Below are 15,805 nucleotides of genomic sequence, written 5' to 3' on the forward strand. Positions count from 1 at the left end.
AGTCCGGACGGGACCCCTGCTTACAGCAATTCCCGACAGCGCCCAAGAAAGGTGTGGCCCTGGGTAGCCTGCGACAGCTTCTGGCTCCATCCCTGGACCTCCGCCTCCAGGGTGGCCCAGGCTCCCTGCACCTTGGTGAGCCACTCAGCCAGACCTCCCGAGTCACAGGATCGTGCTGGCCCAGGCGACAGGCCTCCACCTGTATTCTCGCCATCTCCTTCTCCATAGCTGCCAGTTCCCTCTGCAACAGGAACACGAGGTCAGGCCTCACTCTTCGGGAGGGCATGCTCCCCATTCCGTGGCTCCTGGCCTGTGGAGACCCCTCTGCTCCGCTCTAAACACTGTGCCAAGTCCCTGGCCAGAGGGGGCGTGGTCTGACATTCAGCAGAAGTGGCTCAGGGGCAGGTCCCAGGTGAACGACCATTACCTGTCATCTGATGGGGGACCGAGGCACACGGATCTTCTGCCTTCTGCCTGGAAGAGTGGGGCTAGGGGTGAGCAGCCCCCGTGAGGCCTTTACCTGCAGGCACTTGTGCTGTTGTAGGAGCTGTGTAGGTGACAGGCTGTGGACTCGGAACTCTCCCTCCAGCTGGGTGGTCTTCTCCTGCATCCAGCCTTGGAACTCTGAGGCGGCCTGCTCGAAGCTCTGGAGCTCACGGGCTGCAGCCAGGTTCTGGGAGAGAATGAGGGAGAGCCTGCTCGGGGCTGTGCTGTGTGTGCTCCGTGGCTCCATGCTCCCTGAGACACGGCCTACCTCTCTCCGGACTTCGAGTGCCTTGTTCAGCCTCTCCCAAGCGGCTTGGATGCGATACTTCTGGGCTTGAATCTGGGGGTAGAACCTGGGTGCTCCTCTTTCCAGGGGGGCCATCAGCTCCCTCAGGGTCTGCACCTTGGCCTGGCCCAGGCGCTGGACTTCTCTGCCAAAGGCACCAAACGTGTCTTCCGTCACCTGGAAGGATGGAAGCCCAGGTATTGTGAGCCTCCGCCAGCAGCCTTGGAGGCTCATTAAGGGCCTGGCAGCATGAGTGGCCCCAACATCACTTAGCCGCAGAGTTCTAGAACTGCAGATTCTTCCAGTGACAACCCTCCAGCTTCCTTGGTCACCCCTCAAAACCTCCCATCCTCAAACACATGCCTTCTTCACCTAGAGAAGCTTCTCCCTCCTCTCCCCTGGGTCTCCTAAGGACTAACCCACCTCGATGCCCTCAGGGTCCTGTCCGTCGTCCTGGGACTCAGCTGCAGCCACCTTGGTGGTCAGCCAGGCATGCAGGAGCCGGGCCTCTTGCTCCAGCTGGTGCAGGTGCATTTGCTCACGGAGTGCTTGTCCCCTGCTCTCCGCCCTCTGCAGCAGCTGTGCATGGGCCTCCCTCACAGCCTGCAGCTGGGACAGCACCCTAGGACTATGACAGGAGGAAAGGGCAGCATGGACTACAGCCCTCCCTCTCCAGGCTGGACTAGCATCCTCTGCCTCTGTGACAGGGGCCCCCCATCTCTGCTCCTCTCCAGGGGGGGGTGTACTCTGACATACCTGCCCGGGTTCTGCCCACTCTCCAGAAGGGCCACCGTTTGCTGTAACTGCTCAATGCGACCGCTGAACCCCTCCAAGTCTCTTACGGTGGCTTCCAGGCGCCGCAGAAGAACCTGTGTGGCCTCAGCATCCTGGCCCAGGTCTTCACTGTCCAGGACGTGGCCCCGTTCAGCTAGCCAGGAGCCTGCCTCCAGGAGCTAGGCAGTGTAACAGCAGGAATTAGTTTCCTGGGCCTGGCACTCCGCTCTGAGACATGGGCAGAGGGTTCAGAGTGGGTTTAGGGGACATAGGGTGGGATTGGGGGAGGGTGTCCTCAGTCGGTTGCATGGGAAAACTGGAGCACTCTCGTGGCTCCTAACACCTTCCAGAAGATTCTCACTGTACTTGAAGGACCCTGAGTGTCAATATTTTTAAGGGTTCCATGTGATTCTTTCCTTTTTTCCTCATGTAACATAAAGACAACTTATTTTTGCCTCTCAGAGACAGGGTTGCTATTTAGTCCAATAAAAGCATGTTTTTTAAAAAAAGCAAATTTTATCTAACAGTCTTTACTTGGTTTCTTTTCATTTCTTATTATGTTTTGTCTTGTGAGATAGGGTCTCACTTTGTAGGCCTTGGTTGGCCTGGAACTTGAAGTGGACCTCCTGCCTCTGCTTCCTGATACTGGAACTGTAAGCATGAGCCACCACTCCTGGTTTCTAAGTACTCTGATTTTTTTGAGATAGGGTCTCATGACATGGCTCAGCCTTCTAGGTGCTGAGAGTACACGGCTCACATTTCTTGTTACTTGTTTAGTTTGTGGGGTAGCTCAGACGTAGTTGCAAGGTGACGGTTCCAGGTGATTCTGACAAAGTTCTAGCTGAGAACCCAGGTTTGGAAGAAACAGTGAAGGTAAAGCAAACGAGCTCAGTGTGCTCCGGACTGGAAGCAGAGGATGCACAGAGGATGCACGGCTCTGCCTGCCCCTGGAGCCGTCTTTCAGTCCCATGTACTCCCGGTGTTCTCAGCTCCGACATCTCAGCATCCCACAGCATCCTCTCTCTCACCTCCATCAAAATCTGCTGGGCTTCCAGGGCCTGCGCAGCATCCTCCTCCTCTGTGCTGCCTCTGTCTGCAGGTGGTCCAGAGCCTCCTCCAGCTGCTGCACCCGGGCAGCCACCTCTTCAGCGGCAAAGTGTCCAGCCTGCACAAGCTTGTGACCTGTACCCATCACCACCTGGCTCAGAGTCCTGTGACTACTGATCTCATTCTCCAAATTCTGCAAAGGAGGAAGGACCAGGATTGTACAAACAACTGGGGAACCCACACCCTAAGTTGGGCCTAAAGATCCTACATACTTACAAGGAATTCCCATCCCAGGATTTCCAAAGAAACTAGGCGTCCCCAAAGCAGAGGCTTTGCTGGATCACAGTGCCCTGTCCTGGACCGTGAGCCCCCAGCACCTCTGAGGCAACCCCTCTCCAACCTCCCAGCATGGGCCAGCACCTGGTGTCTCTCCTGCAGGTGCCGCACAGTGCTCAGGCTCTGGCCATAGTCCTGGGCTGCAGCAGAGGGCAGCTTCTCCTGAATCCAGGCCATTTCCTCATCAGCATCCCTGAGGAACTGTAAAAGTAGGCTCTGGGCTTCCAGGTCTGCCCTGCGCTCTTGTAGCGGCTCCTGAAGGCTCTGGAACCTGAAAGAGAACCAGAGGGGGCCACAGCCATCCATGTTAAAAATAGACTATAATACAGTGCTCATCTATTCTGTGCGCTTCACTATGAGAAGGTGGAGGGGGGGGATGCCCCTCCAAGGCGGCGGGCCAGGGAGGGCAAAGTATCAAACCAGGGCTCCGGGTAATCTACCTCTGAAGTAGCTGCTGGGCTCGCTCTTCCACACCTTTGGCGAGGCAGTGGCCTTCCTGGAAGCAGGCTTGGGCTTGGCCCTGCAGCTCCTGCACTTGCCTGGTCTGACTATCGATGGCTGCTTCCAGCTCCCCCTGTGCCCCCAGGAGCTCGCCCACCCTAGGCAGGTCCTGGCTTTTGACAGGGGCTCTCAGCTCCGCTTCCATGGACTCTAGCCAGCTCTCCAGTCTCTCCAGCATCTTCTGCAGATGCAGAGCCTGGGACAGAATGTGAGTGAGTATAAGAGAGTGGGGTTGGTGTGTCCTAGAGTCCTGTCTAGTGAGTTGCTTGATAGTCCATCCTTACCTTGTGGGTCCCCTGGAGTCCGACCATCTTCCTCTGGCAGTTGGCCCGCAGCTCGGTCCAGAGGTCTCTCTAGTTCTTGCAGTCTCCCCCGGATGGTCTCAGAGGCCGGGTGGCCTCCGTGTAGCAGCCTCTGCCCCTCCTACACCATACATTGTACATACATCCTGGACTAAGGATGCTGGTACCCTGGTACCAATGACCAGCCTGCATCCTGACTGTGTGATGTGGGACAAATCCCATCCCCTCTTCCCTCCCACCGTCCATCCTTTTTCCTTTTCTTCTGCTTTTTTGAGACAGGGTCTCACTCCACAGCCCAGGCTGGCCTCAGACTGAGTGATGGGATGATGGGCCTGCACCCCAGCCTGGCTCTTGCTCCTTGCCTCCCTGCCCTTTTCCTTCTGAGGCAGGGTCTTGCTTGAAGTGCCCAGGCTGGCCTCTAACTCACTGCTGTCTAGCCTCAGCCGCACAGTGCTGGCATTGTGGGTGTGTGCCACCACGCCCAGCTTCACAAGCCTCTTAAGCTAAGTCTCTTCGTCCTCTTCCGTGCAATGCAGCAGCAATGACATTGGTTAAATGAGGTAACTAACACAGAATTACTTAGCAATGCACTTGACATCAGGAGTAACCAGCCTGGGGTAGAGAAGGGGATGTTTCAAACCAAACCAAACCAAGCAAACGAATACACAAATGGTGCTCTGTTTTGATCTCTTGCGTCCAGGGCTGCTAGCAGTGTCTTACTGTTTCAACCCACTCTCTATAAAATGATCGAAAAGGTGCCATCTTTGAAGAGGGCGTACCTGTACGCAGCCCAGCACACAGAAAGCACACAAAGGACAGTGGTTGTCCCTGCTATGACTCAGAGCCAGCTGCAGGGGTGTAGGGGGCTGGGCTGTGGCCCCTCAGCCTCAGGGGACCTCACCGTCTGCAGCTCCTGTTGCTGAGGAACACTGGCATCCAGCACGGCCTGGAAATTCTGCTGCCTCTGCAACTGTGTTTGTATCGTGGTTGGGTCCTGCTGACCCTTGTCCAGAGCCTCCAGGTTCTTCTCCCTCAGCCACGTAGCTACCTAACACAAGGACAGAACGGGGCTCTGCTTTCCCTAACCTCCGGAGAGCCCCCCAAGGAAGGTGTACCCCACAACCCTCTCAGCCCAAGCAGTGGGAACCTCGTCGGAATCCTGCACGAAAGTCCGGAGCTGCCGCAGCTCCTCCAGCTGACAACCGCGTGCTCTGGCTCGCTCTGTGAGTGCCTCTCTCCTGCAAGAAGAGGGGCTCGTGGACTCCCGGGCTCAACTGCCAGGACTGGAGAGTGTGCGCCCCCACTCCGTGTGTGTGTGTGTGTGTGTGTGTGTGTGTGTGTGTGTGTGTCTGTGTCTGTGTGTGTATGTGTGGGGTGTATGTACCCCCCTCCCCGTGTGTGTGTGTGTGTGTGTGTGTGTGTGTGTGTCTGTGTGTGTGTGTGTATGTGTGTGTGTGTGTGTGTGTGTCTGTGTGTCTATGGGGGGGAGTGCATGCACCCCCTTCCCTATTTGTGTGTGTGTGTGTGTGTGTGTCTATGTGTGTCTCTCTGTGTGTGTCTGTGTGTGTGTGTGTGTGTGTCTGTGTGTGTGTCTGTGTGTGTGTGTCTGTGTGTGTGTGTCTGTGTATGTGTCTGTGTGTGTGTGTAGCCCAGCCTTTCATGATCCATACCACAATGCCTGGAGTCAGAGGTTTCCTTTGAAACAAGACACATGTGTTTCCCTGTATATTAGGGTCACTTATGTTCATGTCCTAACCCTAATCTGAGGACGGAACTGTGTTTAGAGATAAGTCAGCTGGAATCTGAGAGGACAGATGTCCTTGTATGAGGAGGTTAAAGGAGGACTCAAAGGGATGACCATGTAAGGACACGGGAGAAGGCCATAGTCCAAAGACAGACAGACCCTTCGAACACCTTGATCTTGAACTTCTTGCCTCTAGAATTGTGAGAAAATAATTTGTTACTGTTTGTATCACCTAGCCTGTAGCACTTTGTTATAATAGTCCAAACTAATGTAGTGTCCAAGCAACTTTTTTCTTTTTTAAATGTGCTGGGGATTGAACCTAAGACCTCATGCTTGCTAGGCCAGTGCTCCACCACTGAGCTACACCCCAAGCCTACCTTTGCTTTTTAAACCTTGTGAGGCAGGGTCTCGCTAACTCGCCCATGCCGACCATAAATTTACTCCATCGCCCAGGCAAGCTTAGTGATCTTCTTGCCTCGTTTCCCAAATAGCTGGGATTATAGGCCTGAGTCACTAGAACTGTTTTTTTTTTTTTTTTTTTTTTTTTTTTTTTTTTTTTTGTTGTTGTTGTTTGAGACAGGGTTTCTCTGTGTAGTTTTGTGCCTTTTCCTAGAACTCACTTGGTAGTCCAGGCTGGCCTCGAACTCACAGAGATCACCTGCCTCTGCCTCCCGAGTGCTGGGATTAAAGGCATGTGCCACCACCGCCCGGCTGAACTGTTTGTTTTTATGCCATTGTTACATTTCTATTTTATTTGATATATACATATGTGGGGGTGTGCATGTGTGTGTGTGGGGGGGTGCATGCCACAGAGTGCACGTGGAGGTCAGAGGAACTCCTGGAAGCTGGATCTCTCCTTCCTCCACTGGTTCCAGCAACTGAAGCTTGTATAGCAAACTCTCTCACCTGCTATCTTGAGAATCTCACCGTTTCTTTTTAAGGCAGGGTCTCACTATATAGCTCAGCCAGGCTGAGCGGCCTGTGCTGTGCGGCCCCAGCTGGCCTCACAACTCTCGATCCTCCTGTGCTCCTCCAACAAGTGCTTGGGTTACAGGTATGTGCAACCATGTCTGGCTTTAGCCACTTTTTTGATTATGCATTGCTGTGAGCAAGACTCCTTCACACACACACACACACACACACACACACACACACACCCTACTGTAATATTTAACATACTTAAAACATTTGATATATGCAAGCTACATTATGTATTCATTTATATATTCCCTATATGTACCTTTGAAACAATGTATTAAAAACATTAGCAGATGCACACAGAATGAAGTTCTAATAACTCCACCCCATGGCGGCTTTTCCCTTCACTGGTGTTACCAAAGGGCATGGAGCTGGGGAAATCTGAGGCTAGATGGAGGCCAAACACCCTCCCGAGTATAGCCCAAGCCTAGGGAGAGGGAAGAGGTCAATGCTGTCATGCTGGGGTTGACTAGACCTGTCAGGAACCACCTAAGGTAACAGAACTGACAAACGAACTTGCTGTTTGTCTACTCAGACCTCCATGGATACCCAGGGAAGTCTACCTGCAAGAATGGAAAGGGATGGGGCCTGAAAAGTGGCTCAGCAGAACCAGAGGACCTGGGTTCGATTCCCAGCACCCACATGGCAGCTCACAATCATTTATAACTCCAGTTCCAGGAAACCGATCTCCTCTTTGGGCCTCTAGAGGTACCAGGCACGCACATGGTGCACAGACATACATGCAGGCAAACCCCGCATACACCTGAAATATAAATAAACAAATCAACAAGTAAACGAGAGGAGATATACCGGCTCCTGCTGGAGCACCAGGGCAAGGAGCCGCAGGAGCGGGAAGGTAGTCCCAGCCAGTCTGGGACGTGGCTTTTGGATGTATCTGCCTTGGTCTCTACCCTGGAGGAGCTGGGCCAGCTGAGCCAGAGGAGTTGTGTTATGAGGGAGAAGGCAAGGCTAGTGTCATGAAATGGGCATGCCACGCAGGTCTACGGCTGAGCTTCAGTTCCATAAGAGATCTTCAGCCTGCTCGGAAGGACAGGCACCATGTTAAGACAGCACGGCTCTCAGAGGCAGATTGAAGACTTTAGGACAGTGGGGTCTGCCTCAGGTCCCACCACTTAGAGGAGGCTCTAAGTCCCTTCCATGTCATGCAATCACTTCCTCTTGGTGTTCTAGTGTGAGTTTCTTAGTGGATGAAGCTGGGATGAAGGAAATGGACGCCACTGTCTAATGGAGAACAGGTAGACACACTGCCAGGTCAGGAGTGGAGGATTCTCCCAGCCTCTGACCCTAGGCTTTGGAAAACGCTACTAGTTGGATCAAGAAGTTGACCAGGAAGGGAAGAGCTTGGATAATAGATGTCCAAGCCAGCTCACCCCCAGGTCCGTCATCTCAGAGCCACAGGTACCTCAGGAGCAGGGCCTGGCACCTGGCCAGGATGCTGCGGGCCTCAGGGTGTCCACTCTGGTGCAGGGTGAGGGCTGTGGCCTCCAGCGCACTGATCTCTTCAGCCTTGCCTTCAGGTGCTGCTCGAGCCTCTTGTGCTTCCACAGAAGGGTCTCCACAGTGGCCAAGGGACCCTGATGGAAGTGGGGTGCTGATGAGGACTACAGGGTTGCCCCCACTCCACCCTAGGCCATCTGCTTCCCTCTAGAACCCCTCTCCACAAAGTGATTGTTCTCCCAACGGCATTACTCAGACCCCACCAGGCTGCTTCTAGCTTTAGGATAGGGGGACCATCTGTGTCCATTTCCAGGGCAGGCTGAGTGCTTCCCTCTCTCCTCTGAGAAAGACTATGTCAGCCCTAATTATTCCCCCAGGTCTCTGTGAGTTATGCTTGCCTGTTACTGGGGTTGAGAGGATGTCGGAGTGAGGACAGAGGCAAAGAGAGAGACCCGAAGGAGCGACCAGCCTAACCATCAGCTCACTCCCTCGGCTCCTCAGACACACCCTACGGGCCCTGCCCAAGGGGCCAAGGAACTCTTAGGACTGATGGTAACTGCTTAGCCGTGGGGAAGACCCTGACCAGAGAGCTTGATGGCTCTGGCGGGCTCTCGTCCATCCTTCCCCACTCCTGCTGGGTACCTACCGCCGGTCCCTCACTAGCTAGAGAGGCCTCCTCACTGTCGAACCAGTGTTCCACCTTTTCCACAGAGCTCAGAAGTGACTGGAAAAAAAAAAGGACAAGAGAAAGTCAGGAGAGGGCCCAGGAACTACCCAGGCATGTGTGTGACCTTCCTGGTGGTTCAGGTTGGAGAACCAGGGGTCTGGCTCCACGGTACAGGAGCAGGCTGAATGGCAGGAATATCCGAGGAAGGCAGTCCTTCCGGGTTTGGGCTTGACCGGGGCTGTGGAGACGTCATAGGTCCTGATAGTGGGGTAGGCTGAAAGCTGGCCTGGGGCCCACCTGCTGCTCCAGGGCCTGCTGTAGCCGCTGCCGCCGCCTCTGCCATGATGCCTCCAAGCTACTCAGCTCCTGCTCCACAGCAGCCAGGGGTTGTTGAATCCCAGAGGCCAGTTGGCATCCAGATGCAAGCAGCTGCTGGCCCATGCTCCGGGCCAGGCTAAGGCTGTCTGCTCGGATGTCCAGCTCGACCTGTCATAGGTCTGAGGTCAGTTCCCTGTGGGCTGAGGCCTCCCAGGGTCACCAGAGGTCCAGCAGGAAGGAGAGGGCAGGATGGACAAGAACAAAGTTGGCCAGGAGACAGAGAAAGGTCCTGGCAGGGGTCAGAGGAGGGGGGCAGAGTGAGGGGAGGGCTGACAGGGACTGCGGCTCACTTTGTATGCCTGGTGCTCTTGCAGCATGTACAGGGCTCTCTCGGGGCTGCAGGGGCTGCCCCGCGAGTCCATCTCAGCCTTCAGTCCCTGTGCCCAGTCCTGCAGATCCTGCAGCAGCATCTGGAGCTTCCAAACTTTACGGGCCACATCCTGTGACTCCCTCCTGCTCACAGGACTCATGGGTTAGTTCTAGGATCATGGAGCCTCCCCTCCCTCATGCCCAGTATCCTTTAACCCCTCAGCACAGAAGGTCTGCGGGCTGGAAGTTAACTGGTAAATGGTACGGACACGCAGGAGAAAGAGGGGCCAAGGGGAAGTGCAGACTGAGAACTGGAGGGCACCATTCGGCATGGGACTAAGGCCCAAGGGCTCATACCACTTCTGGAGCCTGCTCCAGACCTTCCACCAGCGGTCCATCATTTCTTGTCGCTTATGACTGAGGCTGTGGGCAACCTCAGGACTTCTCTTGCAGAGGCGGCCAACCTTACCCTCGAGAGACTGCAGGGATAAAGGTCAGAGGCCAGGCGGCAGGGGCCCGGGCTATGTAGGTCTCAGCACATGGCTCTCAGGAATCCACCAGGGCTCCCGCGGATGTACCTAGGGCCCGGGTCCCCCAACTGCACACCTCCACCTGAGTCTGGATGAGGCCCATGCCCTGTTGTAACATTTTCTGTTTCCATGGTAGCCTCTGTACATTCTCCAAATCTTCTGTGTTCTCCAGGGCCTGCATCAGGGATTCCTGGGAGAGTGGGAGGGGAGCCATTACCGGCTAGGCTCAGCTTCAGCTGTCCCCTCGCCACAGGAGCCTGGTCACCTAGGGTGGCGGTGCAGAATGCAAGCACCCTGCATGAATCCCTTCCTGCTGATGGGGTGGGAGCAGGGCCCTGCACCTGGCCAGAGGAACAGGAGATCTGGAGCAGGACTTTGGGTCTTGACTTTCCTCTGGTGAGACGTGTGTGGTGCTTCCTGGCATGGTCTCTTTGACTCTGAGGGATCTCAGAGGCTAGAGGCCTGCGTTAGCTGTGAGGGCAGGATCCAGTGGAAGGGGATGCTATCCCACACAGAACTTCTCAGGTTGCAGAGGCCTCAGCTGCACTTTCACAGCTTCCAGCCCACCTGCATCTCTGTGGGAACTGACACCATCCTGGGCCAAACCTCTTCTGGGCTCTAGACATCATCCACATCTGGGATGGAAAGAGGCAGGGGGGGCTGGCTTGGGAGCTGCAGAGGTGTGTGTGGGGGTGTGTAGTACGCTTCTCATCAGATTCCCTGGTGGACTCCTGGTGTGATCCAGATGAAGAGCAGAGGTGGGCCAGGGACTGCAGTCATGGGAGACTCCATGCCACTCCCAACTCCATGCACCAGGGGACTTCTCACTACCTACCTTTTCCCTGATCTGCTCAGTGAGGTCATCCAGTTCACTGGACAATGTGTGTATCTCCAGGGCTGCTTCAAGCCGCTGCTGATACAGGAGCAGGTTGCCATGGAAAGTCTTCCACCTGACCAGAGGATGGGGGTGAACCTTGCAGCCCGAGGTGGCCCCCAGCCCCTCTTCCAGCCCCACTGGTCCCCCTCGTCCGTCCCGTCTGAGACTGGCCTATGGTTGAGCTGGTTTTGCCGCTGGCAGATGGTCTCAGATTCCTCGGGGCTCGGGTTCTTGAGCTGCGGTGACAAGTTTTTGATTCTCCCGATGTAGGTGTCATCCACTGTGACCTACGGGGAAGGGGGAGGTGCGAACACTAACTAGCATCACCTGTTCAAGCCTCCTCCTGGAGTAGCTGTTGTGATTGTCCCCTGGGAAAGCAATCACCATCTTGAGGAGTCCAGCTGTGCCTCTTGCCAAGGATCATCCCAGCTGGGCTTGCTGACCCTTTATTCTCCCTCATGGAAGGGTGGGAGGGTCACAGGACCCGCACCTGAATATCCAGGTGCTCCATAGCATCTGCTGTGTGTCATTCTGCCTTAATTGCACATGGCCTAGGGAAGAGGCTAGATCGTATAAACTGGGAAGAGATTGGGAGGGGCTCCTTCAGAGCGCTCTGAGTAAGCTTTTCAGCTTGTTGGGGGAGGAGTACCACATTCCTGTATTATGCTCTGTAAGGAAGTCCAATAAACCCCAGAACGAACTTTGTCTCATGTCTTGATTTGTCACTGGGGCCTTGGGAGAAGGGGTAGATATTTCTTATGTCTCCCCCTGGGAAGGAATTTTCACAACCACAGCAGATTTGGGGAGTGGGAGGTGGCTGCTTCCTCTGCAGTGACAGGTGCTGGAGACCATGCCCTCAGCCTCAACGGGCTTCTCAGAATGAGGACTGGGTAGGAGGGGGAAGGTGGACACAGACCCATGGGTAGTGTTTAAAGTTAAAAATGAAGCCTGGACACAGGCAGGCTTACAGGTCCTCAGGGAGGGGAGCCCCAGCAGGGTGGATCACAGGCTGCCTGCTCCCTACATTTGTACCATTTAACTCATCTGAGAGGTGATCCCGGAGCACAGCGGGGCTCAGGGGGTCATGGTGCTCACTCATGGCAGGTCAGGACTCGGGCCCAGGGCCCCCCTTCCTGCTGTACCATATGGTACAGCATCCAGCAAATGACATCACCAGCTAAGGACGTGTTGGGTTTAAGACTGCAGCCTTTACCAAAATCCCATACACCTGCGAGGTCAGCGCCTTCAACACTGTCTCCAACACCTGTTTATGAATGTATTTGCCAAGGGCCCCTCTGTATTACAGAAATAGATTCCGGGTGTTTTTGGTCAGTGGTGTGGGTGAGGAGATGCTGAACTATTCACACTGAAGGAAGGCATTGATTATCTACCACACCCAGGCACAGGCTGTATCTTTTTTAGTAATCTTGAAATGGGAAGTTAGGATCACAACTTGGTCTGAATGCAGAAGTTGCCCAGCAGCTCCATGCATACCTCTGCTTCTTACCATGACACTCAAACCAGACCCCCAAGATTCCCGGGAGAGGCATCAAATTACAGGTGTAGAATCATGTGACCACCACCACACACATGCATTCCCTCACCTCTGAGGAAGGCATGCTACTCATTTCAGAGATGAAGAAACTAAGGATTGACCAGATGAGGGAGCTTGTCTAAGTGTGGCCGAGTAGTGCAAAGCTGAGCTTGAGCCTTTCTCCGGATTCTGGAGTCCACTGGACAAATTTCCCAATGGGAGATCCTGTGCCAACCCTCCCGAGCACAGCCTCTCACCTGTAACCTGTGGACCTCTCTGCAGAGCTGTAGACAGTGTTCAAGGCTCAGGCCCATGTCGCCGCTGTTCACCATCCTCTCCTGTGGAGGCCGAGGGTGGGGATGCAGCGCTCAACTCTGGCCTGTAGCTGGGGCAGCGTCAGGGCAGGCGGAGGCTTGGGCCTTCCCACTAAAGCCCTTACCATCACGGAGACAGAGAACTACGTGCCTGGCTCTTCCCCACCCCATCCTTTGGCTCCTGGTCCCCAGCCTCAGCCCCCAGCCTCCAATTGCCTTGCTCAGCGCTCTGAGCCTTCACCTTCTCCTGGATCCAGGCCTCTGCTAGGTCCACTCTCTGCAGGAACTCCAGGAAGCTGTGTCGGTCCTCCAGGACCTGGCCCTGCAGGGTCACTGCCTGCCTCAGCTTCTCCCAGAGCTCCCACAGGGCCTTCAGCTTCTGGGAGACCTCTCCAGTCCCAGGGTGGCTCTGTCCGAGGAGCCCTTCACCTTGCTGGGAGACAGGAATAGGGGAGCGCTCAGCCCCTTTCTTCTTACCTGAGACCTTGGCCATCAACACTTGAGGCTGAGCTGAGGCTGGGGTTACCTTGGCAACAGAGGTCATGACCTGCTCATGGGCCTGGACCTCAGCCTCGAAGGCCTGGTGTTTCCGCAGGTGCTTCAGATAATCATTTAGGCTTCCAAGAGGGCTCCAGGCTCTCAGTTGCTGGACCCGCTCCTGGATCCAGTCCTCAACCTGGTAGGGACGGGGTCAAATCCCGTGATGCTCCATCCTGAAGCCCCATCCCCACCCCCTTCCACTCCCGCTCCACGCTAGTATAGTCCGGGGCAGAGCTAGCAGTATCTAGTAAACAAGCACCAGGGTTCTAGGCAGGAAGCCATGCCCCAGGCCAGGCTGCGCAAGGAACTTGGATGGGAGTCGGTTTCAGAGGTATGAGCCCCTGTTCCAGGAACCTGTTCCCCTTCCTATAACTCTTCTTTGCCTTGGCTCTGCCAGGGCTCAGCAAACAGATGAGTCTCAGCCCACAGGGGCTCCAAATCCAATGTTCTGGGCTCCACGGCCCCCCAGGAAGCCACTTAATTCTCCAAACCTGTTTTTATCATCAGACACAGTGTTGTGGTCTGAGTGTCACCTCAAACTGCACAATGTACTCCAGGGTTTGGGCAACAGGCAGGGGACGGGCCTCTGACCTGAGCTGCCGCCCTGGCGAAGTTGGCCATCTTCAGGGAGGTGTGCAGGGCTTGTCCCCGGCTCTCGGCCAGCTCCTTCACTTGAGCCCGACGCTCCAGCACGCGGTAAACCAGGCTCTGCCCCTCAGGGCTCGGGGTAGTTTTCAACTGCTCCCGCAGGGCGGCTTCCTGTGGAACACAGGCAGTCAGCAGCTCTATGCTGGCCACCTGGCCGCTGACTTTCCCTCAGCTCTGCACGGCGGCGAAGGACTGGCTGGTGGTCCCGGCGATAGCCAGAGCCATTCGCCGTTCAGCGACCTCACGCTCAGTGAATGCTCCCTGGGGCCCCCGCAGTGTGGAGCAGCCCGGGGCCGGGGCTTTTCTTGAGCCCTAGGTACACTTCCAGCCCTACTTCCACAGACATAAAAACCAGCGCTGTTTCTGAGCAGACACCCAGCCACCGTACCCCTCTTGAGGACCCCCCTCCCCACCATCGTGTTCAGGACTCCCTGAGCCCATCACCTTCTCGTCCTGGAGAGCGAGCACTTTCTGGAAGACCACATGCTTGCAAATCAACTGTTCCACTTCCTCCACTGAGCAACCCAGGCCACCGGCTTTCAGGAAGGCCTAGATCAGTATGCGGGAAGGTCAGAGGCACTGAAGGCTGCCCGCACTGTCTACCGAGGCGGTACCCCTGGGGCCTCAGCCGCTGAGGGGAACACCGCACGCACGTGGGCAGGGGAGAGGTGAGGGGAGCAGGAGCCCAGGTGGGAGGCCAGCCACACTTCAACCTCCGACACAGTGGAGATGATCGGCCATCTCTATCCGACTCAGCGGTCTCAGTCCAGTGTCTAGGCTGGGCAAGAGCAGGGCTAGATCTGGCCTGGGGGTGCTCGTGGGGGCCATGGTGCCCTGGTGATCTACACCAGCCACCGGGGAGGACTCACCCACAGCCCCTAGGCTCCATGTCCAAGAAAAAGCCAAAGACTCGGGAAGAAAGGGAGGAACAGAGGTATGGAAGAGGAGGAGGGTTCGAGTCGAGGCTGTAAGACCTGCCTCCTGGGCTGTGAGGATCTTCGCCAGGTGATCGCACTGTCTGAGGAGACGCTGTTCTTGAAGCATGCTCTGCAGCTTCTCCTGCTTGAGTGCCCAGGCCTCGAACACCTGGTCACGCTCCTCCTGTAGGGCTTGAAGCGCATCCTGGACCTGAGGTGAGGATGTGGAGAGGTGGGGTTGGGAGGGCCACTAATGCATCCCCAGGGGAGCCTTGAAGAAGAGGTGGTGGGGTGGGCAGGGGGCAGCCCAAGGGGTGACAGGGTGGGCAGGGAGCATGGGCAGAGTGCCCACCTCCTTAGTGGGTGTCCCCGCAGCCAGAAGTGACTGCTGGCCCAGCTTGGTGGCCTGCTGCTGCAGCTCTTCTCTGGCTTCCAGTTCTGCCCGCAGCCATTGGTGGGCTCTGAGCCTGAGCAGGGTATGGCTGGGTTCCCAGGAGCCCTCCTCCCTCTGCAGCTCCTGATGCATGCTGGCCACCCAGGAGGTGTAGTCCTTCACCTGACCCCGGGAGAGAACGAGGCCCCATTGAGATGGGGCTGGTGGCACACAGCTGTAGCCTGCCTGAACCCATGGACACATAGAGACATCAAGCTGTCTGAGACAGGGCCTCTGGTGAGGCTCACAGGCCTCTGTCCCTCGGTTTCTCTGTCGTCACCCAACCCAGTCCTTCCAGGATTACAGACCCTTGATCTTGCCCTTTCTGGCCACACTTATTCTCCCTCTAGGGCCTCGGTGCATGTACACATCTGTGCACACCTGAGCCCCTCCCAAGAGGAGAAAGCCCTCACCGCTGTGTGGAAGCGGACCAGGAGGTGTGCGCGTTCCAACTGGGCCCTGCGCTGCCCCACACGCAGCTGGAGGGCCTCCCAGGAGAGTGTCACAGCTTGCTGCTGCTGCTGGACAGCGGCGAGGGCCTGAGGACCTGGGCACAGCTTCTGTACCCTGCTTCCAGACTCCAGCAGTTCCTGCAGCTAACAGGTAAGGGGTAGGAGAGGAGAACGGTTTCTTCACAGAGGTGGAAGGACCTGAGCATCCCAAGATACGTTCCCTGTCTGAGTACTCAAGCCTGGGAACTTCTTGGGCCATGCTCTGCCATGCAGGGCAGGCCCAACGGGAAGATC

At 56.0% G+C, this 15,805-nt stretch overlaps 1 protein-coding gene across 1 annotated transcript in view; it reads right to left on the reverse strand.

Annotated features, from left to right (window-relative positions):
• Sptbn5 (spectrin beta, non-erythrocytic 5) overlaps positions 1-15,805 on the reverse strand; it is a 48,271-nt gene that overhangs the window by 4,528 nt on the left and 27,938 nt on the right. The window contains 31 exon segments of the mRNA XM_037205138.1: positions 25-160; positions 163-241; positions 521-673; positions 755-949; positions 1,196-1,400; positions 1,529-1,725; positions 2,575-2,609; positions 2,612-2,786; positions 3,014-3,200; positions 3,370-3,626; positions 3,715-3,777; positions 3,779-3,853; positions 4,634-4,780; positions 4,880-4,970; positions 7,878-7,986; positions 7,989-8,049; positions 8,559-8,636; positions 8,877-9,065; positions 9,248-9,410; positions 9,624-9,745; positions 9,873-9,986; positions 10,632-10,746; positions 10,845-10,960; positions 12,465-12,545; positions 12,763-12,954; positions 13,048-13,197; positions 13,653-13,820; positions 14,154-14,258; positions 14,688-14,837; positions 14,979-15,182; positions 15,473-15,655. Coding sequence (XP_037061033.1) covers positions 25-160; positions 163-241; positions 521-673; positions 755-949; positions 1,196-1,400; positions 1,529-1,725; positions 2,575-2,609; positions 2,612-2,786; positions 3,014-3,200; positions 3,370-3,626; positions 3,715-3,777; positions 3,779-3,853; positions 4,634-4,780; positions 4,880-4,970; positions 7,878-7,986; positions 7,989-8,049; positions 8,559-8,636; positions 8,877-9,065; positions 9,248-9,410; positions 9,624-9,745; positions 9,873-9,986; positions 10,632-10,746; positions 10,845-10,960; positions 12,465-12,545; positions 12,763-12,954; positions 13,048-13,197; positions 13,653-13,820; positions 14,154-14,258; positions 14,688-14,837; positions 14,979-15,182; positions 15,473-15,655 — 4,295 coding nt within the window.

The sequence above is a fragment of the Peromyscus leucopus genome, chromosome 4 (genome assembly GCF_004664715.2).
Source record: "Peromyscus leucopus breed LL Stock chromosome 4, UCI_PerLeu_2.1, whole genome shotgun sequence".
NCBI classification, from domain to species: Eukaryota; Metazoa; Chordata; class Mammalia; order Rodentia; family Cricetidae; genus Peromyscus; species Peromyscus leucopus.